Below are 15,973 nucleotides of genomic sequence, written 5' to 3'. Positions count from 1 at the left end.
GAAACACCTCCACGAATTCCTTATTTTGATCAGTACTTAGGAACAAGTTTGAGCAAGTTTGACTATTTTAACTGGTGTTAAGATTGTCAAACTCGAGGAGAGTTGAATCTAAATAGAGACAACGACAGTGCTGTCAACCAGAGGACACAAGTATAGAGGAGAGTCTCGGTGGTGAATACAATATCTGAGGTTCAATGCCTGGACAAACCCGGACAAAACATTTCCCATGTAGTTCCTAAATCACTTTGTTAGTCGCATTTTCGAGACGGTAAGTAGAAATAAAGAAATCGGGCTGGTGTTCATTAAAATGATCTGCCTTCTTCTCTAAGAGGAGATACAGAAACAAATGGACAAAAAGCCAAGAATCTGGGGTATACTCAAATTACTGCTGCAACAGATATTGCTTCTGAAATATGCTTCATCAATTAACGTGTAGGAACCAAGCCAAAAATCTGTACAATTTCCCATTTGCTAATCATCCGCCGTCGACACATGATGTGGACTAAAGAAGTCGATCGTAAGCCTTTAATTAACTGAATTAAGATTTAAATTAATCACTAACCTAGCTCAGATTTCACCCGAACCTCCCCACACCATTGCATAGTGTTATGAAACATTTCTCGGGATCCCTTTTGGAAACGATATAACTTTGAGAAAATTTTTAGGTTTATTTTGATTTTGAGACAATTTTGAGGCAGAATTTTCTTTCTCCTTTTGATTTTACGATAGCATTAAGATAATTTTGTGGGTCATTTTGATTTTGACCTTTTTTTTTAAAGAATTTTCTAGCTCATTTTGATTGTGTTACAAAATTTTGAAGCACGATCTTCTGGCTCATTTTTGGAAAGGAGAGACAAATTTGAGACAATTTTATGGCTCATTCTTGGAAATGAGATAATTTCGAGACAATTTTCAAGGTCATTTCTATTTTGAGACAATTTGGAGACAGTTGACATTTTGATTTTGAGACATTTTTGAGACAATTATCTACCTAATTTGATATTGAGGCAATATTGAGGAAACTTGGATTTCACTCCGTCCTATTACCATTACTAATAACATAGAAAAGATGACAGTGGTTGAATTAGAAGCGGGAACAAAACTTCACAGGCACAGAGGCTACTCAAAACTCAGAAAGGCTGAATTTGTTGAACTTTTGGAAAACCGAACCCAAAACAAGTCGAAAAAGCAAAACTATTGCAAGGAAAGAGAGCATCAGAAAGGAAAAAAAACCATTCCCATTTCTCCTAAAAAAAAAAAGAAAGATTAAGAGATTGAAAAAGAAACTAAGAACAATCAAGCAAAGCTCAAAAAGAACAGAAAGGAAAAAAAAACATTAAGGAAGTAAATTAATTGAAATCTCTCGATAAACAGTTAGTCATTCAAACCTTTTTAATCGGAAAGTTCGTTTAGAGGTTTTGCCGTACAATTTCAATCTAAAGGCATTGAAGGATATGGTGTTGAAGAGTTCACGGAAAAAGTCAAACCTGAGGTCTTGAGAGTTATGATTCTCTCATGTGAGATGGTGAGAGAAAATGAGAATGGATTAGTCCAGTTCAGTTATTCACATTTACGCAATGAATTGATTGACAATCTTTAGGTGACATCTTCAAGGAGACGCCTTAAGAGAAACTTTAGAACTTCAACAAAAGTGGAAGCAATTGAAGATTTATGAAGGTCACCTACTCGACATACATTTCACAGCTTGATGCACCGAGAGTTTCGTCATACATCAAACTCCCGAAATCTTTCCAGCAAAAGAAGGTCATCATAAACATGAAAAACGAAGATGATAATGACTGTTTACATTGGTGCATTAAAAAAGCACTTAATCCTGTTGATAAAAACACTGAAAGGTTCAACCTAGAGAGCAATGTGAGGATTAGCTGAGACGAAATGGAATCACATTCCCCACGAAGCTGACTGAGATAAGCAGGTTTATTTATGGCAGCATCCCAGTCACTGTGATTGGTCGTAATGGCATAAAGTCTATCCTTTCAGGATCAGTGAGAAGAATCCTAGGTATTTCATCAAAGATAAAAACAGATCACCAGAAAAGAAGAAAGAAAGAAAATCATTGATCTTCTCTTGATTGAGGAAGAAGATTATCAACATGACTGCTACTTCAAAATCAGTAGGTTACTCTCGAAAAAACTCACGAAGCATGATGGAGCATTGTTCTTCTGTCTAAGATGCTTGAGTCAGACATACATACATACCTACATTAATACATACATACATACACTTTATTTAAACTCGAATTGTCTAAGTAGCTTTGTTACGCTAACATCTTCGAAAAAGAAAATATTTAAATTAATTAAATTATTTAAATGCGTTCATTAAAACTACCATTATAAGTTCATTTTCTTTTTCTTTATGGCTGCCTTAAAATCTTTATATGATGTTATTGTTCTCATACGGTATGAGAGCGAATTCCACATTTTTGCTGCTTGACATCGGATACGTTCAGGTCCGTTATTTGTTGTTTTCGGTAAAGGTAAGGTCAGAATATTGTTTCCTCTTAATGAATAACTGGAGTTACGAAGAACGAATAGTTTTTTTTAGATATCCAGGACACGTAGAAATATATTTGCTCTTGAAAAGTATCGTAAGAATTTGCTTTCTTTAATAGTTCATTATAACTAGGCATTGAATCATTGAAAATAAATCGTAAAATACATTTGTTCTGATTTATCACAATTTCTAGAGCCAAGAAAATAATAAATTAGAGAGCAATTTTGAAGGTGTGGTAGGATGAAAGCCTTGTATAAACGTAACATGACATCTCTGGTTATAATATTTTTAAATCTCTTGGGAACACTAGATTGTTTCTTAACCTTCTTACATATCTGTGTGATGTGACGATTAAGCTCAAATCCTTGTCAATAGTTACATCCAATAAATCAGTTGAATCGTTAACGGGAAAAGAGAATTTATAAATAGTGTTCGCGCCAAGCATCATTGGCTGGTGCTTGTACGGATTTACAATCATTCCATTTTTACCATAGCAACTGTTTCGGAGATATCAATCAGACTGAACTGTGTGTGATCTTGTGTTTATTCTAGTTAGTCAAGACTTCTTTATCTTATTAGTGACGTACATAATGAACACTAATTATACGTTCATAATTAGCCGTTAATGTACTGATTTCATTACACCCTCCCGGGCCAGCCATAAAATGCCGATCATAGATATTTACACTGTCAAAAAGTAATAGTATTTAAAGTTCATTAAGTTTAGAGAGTTCATTTATTTTTATTGCAGCTCGTTGAGCAGCAGCTCGTTGTGTTCGTTTTTGGCCTGTCGATCTAATTTCTTTATGGTTCTTGAATTTCTCTTCAGAGCCTTGTAGGTTATCTTCCTCGGCTAACACTTCAAGAGGGTAAAGTTTCTCGATAGGTCTTGAGATCAGGTTTCCTCTTGCTGTTCTTAGGGTGACAGAGCGCACCAACCCATCCTTCCCCTGATGTAGTTGAATGATGACTCCGAGTTTCCATTGATTTCGCGGTGTTTCGTCATGTATCAGAACAACCTTCCCTCGAGTCACTGGTTCCCCCGATATGTTTTTGTTTTTCTGCGATAAATGTTGTTCCCTGAGACCGGTTAAGTATTCCCTTTGCCATTGTTTCCAGAAAGCTTGCATTATTTTCTGGTGGTACTTCGCTCGTCTAGTTAGATCTTTAGCCGAATCTTAAGGGGTTGTAGTCGGAGTCTTCTTCTGTATCTGGCAGTGTCAGAAGCCTATGTCCACAGAGGAAATGGGATGGGGTAAGGGGTGGACCGTCGTTGATGTCTGTATATGCATAAGTAAGTGGCCGACTGTTAAGTGTAGCTTCGATCTCTTTAAGTATGGTCTGTAATTCGATAGAATTCAGCGACGTGTCTCCAATCATTTTCTTCAGCCTTCTTTTGACTAGTCCGATTAGTCGCTCATAAAAGCCACCCCACCAGGGGGCTCTTTCTGTGATAAACTTCCATTTGATGCCATGGTTAGCGAGAAACCTTTGAGACTCGGCTGCTTCCATCACTTGTGTTTTGAGGGCTTTTAGATCTTGTGAACCTGCTTTAAACGTTTTCGCGTTATCCGAAATTATGCATTCTGGAATTCTTCTTCTATTTGCAAATCTCTTGAAGGCTATCAAAAATGCGCTGGCTGTTTGATCCTCTACTAATTCAAGATGTACTGCTCGTATTGCTGTACAGGTGAATAGGCAGATGTAGACTTTTCCGACTTCTTTGTGGGCATTACGCACGTATAATGGTCCGGCATAGTCAATTCCCGTCACCTGAAAGGGTTGGGACCCTGCGACTCTTATATATGGTAATGAAGGAGCGTTAACTGAGCGAAATGGTGGTCCTTCTACTTTTCTACAAGTTACGCACTTCCTTATTTCCTTTTTTACTAGCTGTCTGCCTTTAGGTATCCAATAGGACTGCCTGAGTTCCGTTAAGGTTTCACGTACGCCGCCGTGCAAAACTATGCAGTAAGTTGCTCTAACAATAAGCGTTGACAAGTGACTCTCCTTCGGCATCAATATTGGAAACTTGGTGTTGTGTGGAAGTTGTGCGTATTTAAGCCTTCCGCGACATCGTATCAAGTCATCATCATCTAAATAGAGGCTAAGTTGTTGTATTATTGCTGGCCGTTTGCTTTTAGCTTTGTCTTTGATTTTAGATAGGATGTCTCTATAGTAGAATTGTTGCACAGATTGGAGTAGAACGATGCGAGCGTGTTTCATGTCTATGGTAGTAATTGTGTCAGATTTTGTTTTCCCTCTCAGTTTCCCGGTGAAAAGTATAACGAGCGCGGTAACTCGTAGTGTCTTGTTCCAGATACTGTATTTGGTGATGTCGATGACGTTCAGTAAATTTGCGCTCTTTTGTGCGCTTGCGAGATTAATGCTTATTGATTGGGTCTCCGTGTAATTTCCTCTGTTGTCTTGTAACTGGTTGTCGTCGACAGATGGCCATTCCTGTGTTTGCTTTATAAGCCATGAGGGTCCTTGATTCCAACTCTGCTGTTTAGATATAAAGTCTTTAACGTCTATTCCCCTGGTAATGAGGTCTGCAGGATTGGACGTGGTCGGGCAGTATCTCCACGTACTCTGCGAGCTAATGTCTCTAATCATTTGCACTCGATGTCGGATAAACTGTTGTCGTAGAGGCTTGGATGAAGATATCTATGATAACACAATTTGTGAGTCACTCCACAGTATAATTTGCGATGTATAGAACTTTGAAAGTATGGTATTTGATAGGTATTTAGATAATTCTGCCCCGAGTACTGCTGCAAGTAGTTCTAATCGCGGCATTGTTTGTGGTTTTATGGGTGCTACTTTACTTTTGGACATTATGAATGTACATTTTGTCCCACTTTTTAGGGTGGTTGCCCTTAGGTAGGCTACCGCTCCGTATGCTAGCTGGCTGCTGTCACAAAACACGTGTAGTTGAAATTTACTGCCAACAGCATTGAAGTATTGTCTGGGTATTTCCAGTGGGATCAGATTTTGTAGTTCATTCAGCCATTTGACCCAGTTCTCCTTAAAGCTGTCAGGAAGTTCTTTGTCCCACGGTAGGCTGTGTTTCCATAGTTCCTGCATCATTATTTTTGCTTTTACTGTCACTGGTTCTACAAATCCCAAGGGGTCGTATAGTTTTGAGGATAAGCTTAGTACTGATCTTTTGGAGACTTTTTCTGTGTGGTTGATTTCTTTGATAAGTTTTGCTAATGAAAGTGACAGAGTATCTGTCTTTGTGTTCCAATTGACGCCTAGGACTTTGACCATTGGCTCTGCGTATACTCCGTCGTCTTGAGCTTGGCGGTTTAAAACAGGGGAGTTACTGGTCCAATGTCGTAAATTCATACCCGCCTTTTGGAAGCAGTTTCTTGATGATGTGTAATACTGTAGGGCTTCAGGTTCAGTGTCCGTCCCCGTAATAACGTTGTCCATGTAAATCGAACGTTGTAAATCCTCTGATATCCAGTCGTCTTGTTTGAGGAGGTGATGCTGTATTGTAGCATTCAGTAGGTATGGAGACGGCGCGGCTCCGAAAAGTACGCGACAGAATCTGTAGACGACTAGATTGTCTGGATTATTCGCTGGTTTGTCTACATCCATGAGCCAAAGAAATCTCGTAGCATCCCTGTCTTGAATGTTGAGCTCTATTTGCAGGAAAGCCTTTTCGATATCTGCAGCGAAGGCTATCTTGTGAGATCTGAAGTGAAGGCTATCTTGTGAGATCTGAAGTGAGTAACATATTTAGTAGTCTTTGTATGAGGTTTGGACCTGTATGATGGCAATCGTTGAGGCTTAATGCCTTTGCGGATATCTTTGCTGAAGCGTTGTAAACGATTCTCATAGCTGTTGTGCTGCTATCCTTGAAAACTGGAAAATGGGGCATGTAGTGCACGACTCCTTGATGTATGTTCGGGTCGAGGACTTGAAGTGGTGATGTCAAGCAATTTCAAGTGCGTGTTCCAGTCCTGTTTTTAGTGTTTCTAGGTCCTTGTCAGACGAGTACAACCGTCGATCATTAGCGTAAGCATTTAGGTTTACCAGCTTAATATGGTATAATAAATCATTGATGTGAACATTCAAAAATATGGGACCAAGGACACATCCCTGAGGGACTTCTCTTCTCTCCAGTTCCCATCAGAAAACGTGTCTCCAATTTTTACCTGTTGTTTTCTTGCGGAAAGGTAACTCCTCAAGTTTAATGCTCTTTTGGTAAGTCCATAGAAACAATATTAGCCAAGGGAAACCGAAGCTGTCGGTAGTAGCTTCGTTCTGAATAGAAACTATCGTGATTTGGGGGCAGAAGCAATTCGGCGAAGTTCTGGAGGCTTTCGGCCCAGACAGTCCTGGAAGTTCCAAGCCTCGTATTTTTCCTTCGTCTTTTGAGGGGCATCAGTGCAAAATGGGTAATTCCCCGTCTCGTAACCACGCAAAATCACTCGAGACAACAGAGAAAAACAAAGTTAAATAAACTTTATTTATCTGACTGCCATTAAGCGGATTTTGGAAATTCTCACCAGGGGATGGTAAATATATAGAGAATACACGGGCACGCGTAAGTATGAAATTTCTTTTTGAGTGTTTAACTCGATAGCTCACGAGTGAGCACAGCGAACGAGTGAGATGTCAAGTTGAACATGAGAAGAGAAATGTCATATCTACGAGCAACCATGTATTATTTTTTTATCATATAAACACAGTAGCCCTTTATTGGGAAGAAAACCCGTCTTCATTTATAAATAAAAATAAATGAATCGACAATCCCCAAATAACAATCGTAGAGTGCGTTGGCGCTAACTCTTAAGATGGAAAAATGCGTTGAATCATGATTACAAAAACAACAATAGTCGTAATTTTCAATTTACAAAATTCTCATTTAATGAATGTCCTTACCGACAAAAGAAGTCTCTCAGATAAACGGCCAAAATGGGCTAACGGAAAATCTTCCAGTTGTTGATTTTCATTCTAAGCTGAAAGAAATGCTAACACCAAAGCCGGTGAATACGTAACTTTCGGATTTTCTTTTAGTTTATTGGTTTTCTTCGCCTTCTGGAAAAGTTTGAACCTCACTATCTGTCAGCAATACGGATTTTTTTAGTGTTTTAGCTCCATAATTCAAAAAAGCTCCGACCAACAACTTGTATTGAGAATCGTGAAGGCTTTGCCATTCATTCATCAACCAGACCGAGTAGCGCAAAAGGTGAGTGACGTGTCAGCAGCTGACTGGCTGTATCAACACACGTGAAAAAAGACGTTATTATATATTTTTTCACGTGTGTTGCTACGGCTTTTCTCAGGGACAGAAATCCCTGTGTAGCACCACAATTTATGTGATGAGTAGAGAATAATACATGGGCGCACGCAAATATAGAATTTATCTTCGGGTGTTTAACTCGATAGCTCACGAGTGAGCTCACCGAATGAGTGAGATATCGATATACGGCACAGTAAATCATTATTATCGATATACACGAAATTCCATATCCACAAGCAACCACGTATTATTTTGTTTATCATAGAAATACAAGAGCCTTTTTTTGACAAGAAAAGTCGATTCTATTAATGAATTAAAATAAAAGGATCGACAATCCCCGAATACAAATCATAATATGCGTTGGTGCACTCAAGATGAAAACAAGCGTTGAATCACTACAAAAACAAATAAAGGGCCTAACCTTCAATATACAAAATTCTCATTTATTGAATTGGTCCTTTCTGACAGAAGAAATCATTCAGGTACCCGGCCAAAATCGGCTTGTGGCAAATCTTCCAGTGGTCGATCTTCGTTCTTGGCCGCGACAAATTTAACTATCAAAGCCACTAAATACGTAGGTTTCGGTTTTTCATTTCGTATTTGGTTTTCTTCCCTTTCTAGAAAAGTTTCAACGTCACTGTCTGCAAGCGTCGATACGAATATTTCTGCTTTTTGGCAGACATAATCTGAAAATATTCTGACAAACGACCTTGGATTGAGAATGGTGAAGGCTTTGCCGTTCATTCATCAACGTGACCAAGTGGCATAAAAGGCGTGTGACTTGTCAGCAGCTGATTGGCGATATCAAACACACGCGGAAAAATATCGTATTTTTTCACGTGCGTTGTCACAGCTTTTTTAAGGGCTGAAAATCCTTGTATAACACCATAGTTTGTCTGATGAATGTATACATTGTATATATTTTAAACTCAAGCGGGGATGACGAGGGGTGATCCTTCTATCTGTATTGTATACACACCCCTTAACTAGGCTAATGACACTCCATAACATTTGGAACAAAATGTTCTTTATTGTATTCAATATTTAAATACAGTTTATTACATGATTGCTTGAAATTGAGATGAACATCGCAGATTACTACTTAAGAATACAGTATACCTCAGAACAGTCTTAAACGGTTTAAATCGAAGCGAGGAATAGCATTGTGTAAGTTACCATGCAAGTAATGTATACTACCACTTGTAGAAAGCGGCACAATAAATCATTAGCTAATAACAGTTTCAAGTTCGTTTTAACTTTTGAGGGGAGAAAGGGTAGTTTCGCGCCTTCATGATTAGCCATTTTCATGGTGTTTGAATTTAAGGGGGTGGGAAGCAAGTCAGTATGTGCCCGGATACCCTGACGAAATGCTGCCAATCGACCTGTTGCAAAGAACGACATAACCGTCTCATATTTTTCGCGCTAACGTTTAAATCTAGTATAACCTTTAATCTAAAACCTGATTGTTCCATTTAGCTGAATATCAAAGTCGTGCGTTTAGTAAATAACCTATAGAAAAATGTATGTGATGGAAGAGTGGTTCCCACCGCAGCTTTAATCTACTTGGCTTTATTTCAAATTTTCAGGTAGTTTAGACATAGTTAATAGAGGGGAATGGTTATGAAGGCCGGCATAAATATGGTATTTTTCCTTGACATCACCACTTCAAATTTAAAATTATAGTTCTAAATAGATCTTTTGAAATTGAAAACTCGACAGAGTTTAAGCCTGTAATTTCCCTTTAAATGGTTGGAAAACTCAACCAAACTCTTTAATCATACTCTTCAATAAATCATAATTTGTATTTCAATCGGGAGGACTTGAGTTGTGGAGGTACGCTATGATAGCTGCATGTCTTCTTCGGATTGCATCTGCTTGCTGGTTTGGCAACGTCTGTTGAAGATTTTGGCTTTTCCTGAAGAGATTTGGTGGTTTCGAATGGATACGATTGGTCCATTTGTTCTAGAGAAGTTTTCCTTTGCGGCACATCGGCGACGACTGATTAAAAGAGACTACATTTTTCAGTTTCGATTTGTGGTGCTGTTTGCCCAGCCAGACATATCGACTACACGTGTTGAAACTCAAGTGAAAACCATACACAGAGAGTTTGATATTTATTGTGGTAAGAGGGAACGAAATGTGGGAACGTTGATTGGCTGAAATGTTCCTTTTGTTATTGGCTAGTTGTTGTTTCCTCTGCAGTAAGTTGTTGTCGTTGGGCAAGACAGCAAGACGGCTATGTGCCGTTCTCAAATGGGAAACAGCTTTTTAAAACTGTAAATCGAAAGAAAAAGTTCTAAGGAACACTCGACAGCTTGAACAGTGGAAATCAGTCTGTTTATAGCAAATAGGTCCCTCTTCGAGGACAGATAACGGTTTTGACCAGACGGACAAACAGGTGCGTTCGCGTATTGCTACAAATTAGATCATCGCAAGAATTATAGATTTTGTCTGAAAAGTTTGGGAAGCCACCTTGCAAAAACTTATAGGTATGAATGTCAATTTTTGCCGTGCTTTATCTCTAACTGATCGATTTGCTGTATCCGAAGCAAGTTTAGCAAAAATTGCCAAAAATGTGCTTATTTTGATTCAATTAATTCTGCTCCAAAACAATTCAAAGTGATTTGCACTGACTCCGCTTTCGTTTTCGTCATTTATGTACGTCGTGCCTCAAAACTTCAATTTTATTACCCGCCCCCGGGGCAGTACAGTCCTTGAAAAATCACAAATGCGCTATGTTCACCAAAATATATTTGAAGAATATATTTGAAAACTTGACTGTGCCATGTATAACTAAGTAAATTTTAATCATGTGGATCGATGGAGAGTTGGCGGTGCGCTTTCCGCAGATTGCGCTCGTATAGCATGCAACCTCAACCGAGCAAAACAATCAATGGCATTAATAGTGTGATAACTCAGTTCCAGAATCTCTCCAATAAAGTAGCCAGAAGGAGTACCACCATTAACTAATGAGCCGCGAGAGCAGCTCAAATCGACGATCACTGTTCGTTCATTAGAGTCACACTTGGCCACCGTGTTGAGTGGAGAAACAACAAAGCTGTCATTAAAAGGCAGTGCTCCAAAAGGTCTTGACACTCAACCAAGGGAAATCTCGGAACAAAAATAGTCTTAAACAGCGGAAGGGAAAGTCAACACGCCGCGAAACACAGGAAGTTTGGTTAATCTAAGCAAGTTGCCAACCAAATTCGAAAAAGTCACAAACGACACGGCCCACATAGTCTTGGAGGAAGGCACGCCAGTTAGACGAGAAGGAAGAGGAATACGGAGACAAGTATAATTAAACTGTCTACTACTTTTAAAAGTAGTACACATTGAAAAAGCAAAAGAGAAAAAGAAAAAAAACTAAGCAACACTACAAAATAAGTACCGAACAAACAACACAATTACTTGCGTCTCTGGCCGAAAGCCTACACTCCAAGGTGCTAATTCGAGAGGTTAGATCACAATATACTAAAAAAAGATATCCAAAAATCCAGACAGGTTGTTTAGTTTTCTGATTTTTCTTTTTTTATTTTCAACAATCATGTCTAGAGTTAAAGGGTTCTTAGATCCTCATAATTGTTAATCTTGAAAACTTTTACAGTTCAGTCTGTTTTCAAAACAAATTTTTTCATCCAGTCACGTTTTTCCATTGTGATATTTTTTATAACTTTTCTTGCCTCTCTGAATAGCTCCGCTCTCCATGCATTAAAGTTTTCATTGGTAAAGATCTCCCCTCGTAAATCATGTAAAGTTGCATTTCGTTGGTTTATCCTGACTTTATAAAGTTGACTTTTTGCGTTGTCATTACTAAAACAAACGATCATCGGTCGTGTTTCGGTTTTGTTTTTTTTGTCACCGCGTGTTAAGTTGAACCTCAGAATTTTTCACAAACTAAAAGCATTCTCAACATTATCTTCTTCTTAGCGTTTGTGGATTTCGTGTATTATTAAGTTAAATTTACGAATATATTGTTCCAAGTCATCATGACTACCTTCAGCATCGTCGAGTCTGTTTAACTTCCTCCAGCTCCTTCTTGAACGTTAATACTAGTTCTTTGAGGAGTTTTAATTTGCAATCAACAGCAACATTTTCTGTGACTAAGTTGTGTACTAAAATTTATAAGATAAAATGCATAACTAAATTAAATGATTCAAATTCATAATTCACCACAATGTATCAAAATTTATTTAAGAAGTTAGAATAGTCAAAATAACCTGCTTCATTGGTTCGACCGTACAAAGTAAACAATCTAGTTTAAGTGGTTTCATTGGTTAAGTTGTCAAACTAGCAAACGGTCAATGGTCAAACTAGCTTCAATCGTTCAACTCCACAATCTAGCTGAATTGGTCAAAATAGTTATCATTTTTTAACTACTGTAACTTATCCGATTGGTCAAAAGGTCAAACCTTTCAAGACGGTTGACCCGATCAAAACCTAAATCTTTCATAAATAATCAAACTGGCTTAAATTGTTCGAGGTTCAACTACACACACTCCACAATCTAGCTTAATTGGCTTAGGTAGTTGAAATAGTTTAACTAGTTTAATTGGCTCAACTAGTTAAAGGATCAAATACAGAACTTGTTAATATGGTTTAACTGGAGAAAATGCGTAAATAGCCTAATAAATTGATCTGCACAAACTGTACGAAACTCCATTTTCTTGCGTGTGGTTGAACCATTTAGGCTAATTTGACAATTTGAACTACTTCAACCCATTGTGATAAATGGTGCCATTTGCCCAGTTTAACTGTATTCGCTTTTTTGGCTATTTAACCAATTAGGCTAGATTGACCTAGTTTGACCATTTTAACCAGGGGTGCCGCTCCACATATTTTGCGCATTTTATACTGTTTGGCTCTTTTCAGGTAACTTGAGCATTTTCACCAATTAACGTAGTTCAGGTAAAGTCTACTTTTTCACCAGAGCAATTTTACCTAATTTCGCTTTCGTAAACAGTTGAGTTAGCTAAATTTTGTAGTTTTTAAAGTTTAACTATTCTCGATTGTTTGAGCATTTAAATCAGCTGACATATCTAATTAGTTTGTGCACTTTGTTCATATGAGCCATTGTAGCTTACTTACCGTTTTTTCCCAATTTAGTAAATTCGCCTAGTTTACACATTTTTTAGTAGTTTGACTGTTATCGTTACTTTGAACATTAAAACCAGTTAGACCATTTCAGCTAGATTGCCCTTTTTATCCTAATTAGCAGTTTGATAATTCTAATTAACCAGTTCGATAATTCTAACTAGTCAAGCCGATTCAGGTAGCTAGTGTATTTTTAGTAGTTCTACTGTTTAAGTCAGTTGGTTCATTTAAAGCAAATTGACCGATTTAGCTAAATTATGCTTTTCGTTCATATTAGCAGTTTTGGTTAGTTGAACCATTTTAAACAGTTAGGCCAATCCAGGTAAACTGTGCAGTTTGTACACTTTGAACGTTTTCCCTTATTTGATCATTGAAACCAGTTGAACCGTTTCAGCTAATTTGTGCTTATTGCCCACATGAGCTGCTATAGCTATTTAGACAAAGAAAAAAAAACAGTTGGGCCAGTTCAGCAGGATTGTATAGTTTGTTCAGTTAAACAATTGAAGCTAGTTTCACCATCTCAGCTACTCAAGTAATAGAAGATAGATCATGCAACTTGTGCAGTTAAGTTTTTTCCGCTAGTTTGACTATCTAACCAGTACATACATACATACATACATACATACATACATACATAAACTTTATTAAAGTGTCAAGGTATTTAGCTAAAAGCTAATTGTGGACACTATAAAAGATAAAATGAATACAATGTAAGTATATATAAAAACATTAAAAATATAGTCTTAAAATATCATCTATATACAAAATGACATCAATATATAAAATTTTTACAATCAAACAGAACAAACAAGCAAGCAGACAATATTGGGCAAACATATAAGCAGCAGTCGAAACATGAATATAAAGTTCAAAAAGTTAAACAGTCTAGATAATTTAAATTAGACGAATTAAATAGAAGATAGTGGAGCACACCCCAATACACAAGGCAACCAGACAGTAGAAGCCACTATGCGTATCCACAAATCTAAGATGAGCACGCACAGCAGCCACACGTACCGTCCAGCAAGCCAAGTACATTGAGAGCACGCACCCCTTTCCTGAAAGCCTGAAGACTGGTCTTACTGCGTAGTTCCTGGCTAATCTTGCCCCATATGTGTAGGAGCAGGAAAATCACTTCTTAAGTTAATGCTTATCTTGCTGAAAAAACATATTACATACATGCTCTGGAGCAAGTGAATTTTAAACCTTATACATTAAAATTAGTATATCTTGTAACCGTCTGTTCTGACTGGACTTGGAGAGTCTACCCTTCTCTAAGAGTTCCTCATACGTAGCATTCCTATCATTATATATAGCACGTAATGCCCATTCTTGTACTCTTTCTAATTTTCGTGCATCTGAAGCTTTGCAGAAATGCCACACTATGTGACAATATGTTAAGTTAGGTAAAATTGCCGATTTATATAATTGTAACTTGGCTTCTCTGGGAATCATATTTCTAAGACGTACTAAAACACCAACTTTCTTACTTGCCTTTCTGCACATATCACTTATGTGAGCACTAAAACTAAGTTCATCATCTAATGTTGCTCCTAGTAGCTTCAAGTCTGGTGATGATTTAATAACCTGTTCATCAATCTTGACATTGATAGATGGACTGTCCTCATTTTTGTTCTTCCTGCCTAATAACATTAAATTGTACTTGTCATAATTTCCCTTCAAAAAGTTATCTTTGTACCATTTTGACATAGTGCGCCCCCATCAATTAAAAGTTGTTTCACGCAGTCAACTGAATATCCCTTTACATAAAGCTGATGATCGTCAGCGTACATTGACAAGCTTGCATTATTCACTATAGACGTCATATCATTTTGAAAAATGTTCCACGGTAGGGGTCCAAAAGATGACCCTTGAGGGCATCCTCTAACAGCATCCTTCCAACTGCTCATGATTCCATTGAGTTTAACTCTGTTTTGTCGATTGGAAAAATATGATCTCATCAAGCTAAGTGATTCCTCTGAGAAGCCATATGCCTTTAGTTTATTTATCATGAGTGATGGATGTAGGGAATCGAATGCCTCGCTTGGCTTAGCTTTAAGGTCATCTGCCTTTTGTTTCCGATATTCTTCAATAGCTTTTCGTCTGTAGTTAATAGCTTTATTTCTCCATATTCTCTTAAGCTCCCAGTTTTCCTCTGTTCTGCTTTGAGCGCATTGCTTGGCAAATTTCCTTTTCATTTTGATTGCCCTTTTCCACTCAGGTGTCATATATGGCACATCGACTTTACGAAATCTCATTCTTTTAGTGGGCATGTGCTTCTCTACTATGGTGTTGAGAAGGGACTCCCTAAAAAAAAGATACTTCTCATCAAGAGTATCAAAGCTATCCATTACGTTCCAGGGAGCACAAGATAAATCTTCATTGAGTTCTTCAAAAAACTATCTATCTATAGGTATGGATAGAAAAAAAAAGGTGGCGGTGGCCTGATGGCATATTTCTCATCAAAGATGGTATCTCATCGTGTAAAGTTTAACCGTTTTAGCTATTTATGTATTTTTTCCGCTCAAACCATTGAAGTTTGTACAAATATTTGAGGGATTTTAACCAAGTAAGAAACATTAGACTATTTGTGAAGTATAACTTACTTTGCTAACTTCACTATTTGACCAGTTAAACTATTTAAGGTAGTTATGCATTCATCCAACTGGACCATTTAAGCTAGTTTGACCATTTCAAGTACTTTAAGCTATAATGATAGCTAGTGCAATTTTTACATATAGTTTGTTTTTGCTACTCTGCCTATTTAACCAGTGGAACCAATCAAACTAGTTTTGACTATTTTAAGCTCACCCAATTAAACTACATTCTAGCGTTGAACCATTTAAGCTAGTTATTCATTTCTTCAGTTGAATCATTTTAGTTTAACCAATAAAACTACCCCAGCTAATTGAGATATATTTTGAGATTAGCGCAGTTTAACATTTTTTCCTTGTTTGACTACTTAACTAGTTGAACAGTTAAATTATCTTGACTGTTTTAACGTGGTGAACTAAGTGAGCTAGATTGTGCCGTTTGTGTCGTTGGACCATTTAAGATAGTCATGTATTTTACGTGATTGAAGCATTGAGGCTGGTTTGACCATTTGATCTA

The 15,973-nt window shown here is 37.5% G+C and overlaps 1 protein-coding gene across 1 annotated transcript; it reads right to left on the bottom strand.

Moving 5' to 3' along the window:
* Positions 1-3,681: 3,681 nt before the first annotated feature.
* On the bottom strand, positions 3,682-15,213 carry LOC149041276 (uncharacterized). Its single transcript, XM_089180841.1, has 4 exons — positions 14,562-15,213; positions 14,357-14,505; positions 5,407-6,243; positions 3,682-5,181 (listed from the first exon to the last, which is right to left on the bottom strand). The coding sequence occupies exons 1-4, from the start codon at positions 15,211-15,213 to the stop codon at positions 3,682-3,684; spliced, it is 3,138 nt and encodes a 1,045-aa protein (XP_089036967.1).
* Between the last annotated feature and the right edge of the window lie 760 nt (positions 15,214-15,973).

The sequence above is a fragment of the Pocillopora damicornis genome, chromosome 8 (genome assembly GCF_964200805.1).
Source record: "Pocillopora damicornis chromosome 8, jaPocDami1.2, whole genome shotgun sequence".
NCBI lineage: Eukaryota > Metazoa > Cnidaria > Anthozoa > Scleractinia > Pocilloporidae > Pocillopora > Pocillopora damicornis.
This window is presented reverse-complemented; position numbering and strand designations above follow the sequence as displayed.

Bases quoted from the DNA above. Each gene is read 5' to 3' on its own strand.
- LOC149041276 (XM_089180841.1), bottom strand. From the start codon at position 15,213: ATGGATAGCTTTGATACTCTTGATGAGAAGTATCTTTTTTTTAGGGAG. The intron at 14,506-14,561 runs GTACAAAGATAA...TAATGTTATTAG, and splicing joins GGGCGCACTATGTCAAAATG to GCAGGAAGAACAAAAATGAG. The intron at 5,182-5,406 runs GTAGCCTACCTA...GTGTTATCATAG, and splicing joins GCCAGCTAGCATACGGAGCG to ATATCTTCATCCAAGCCTCT.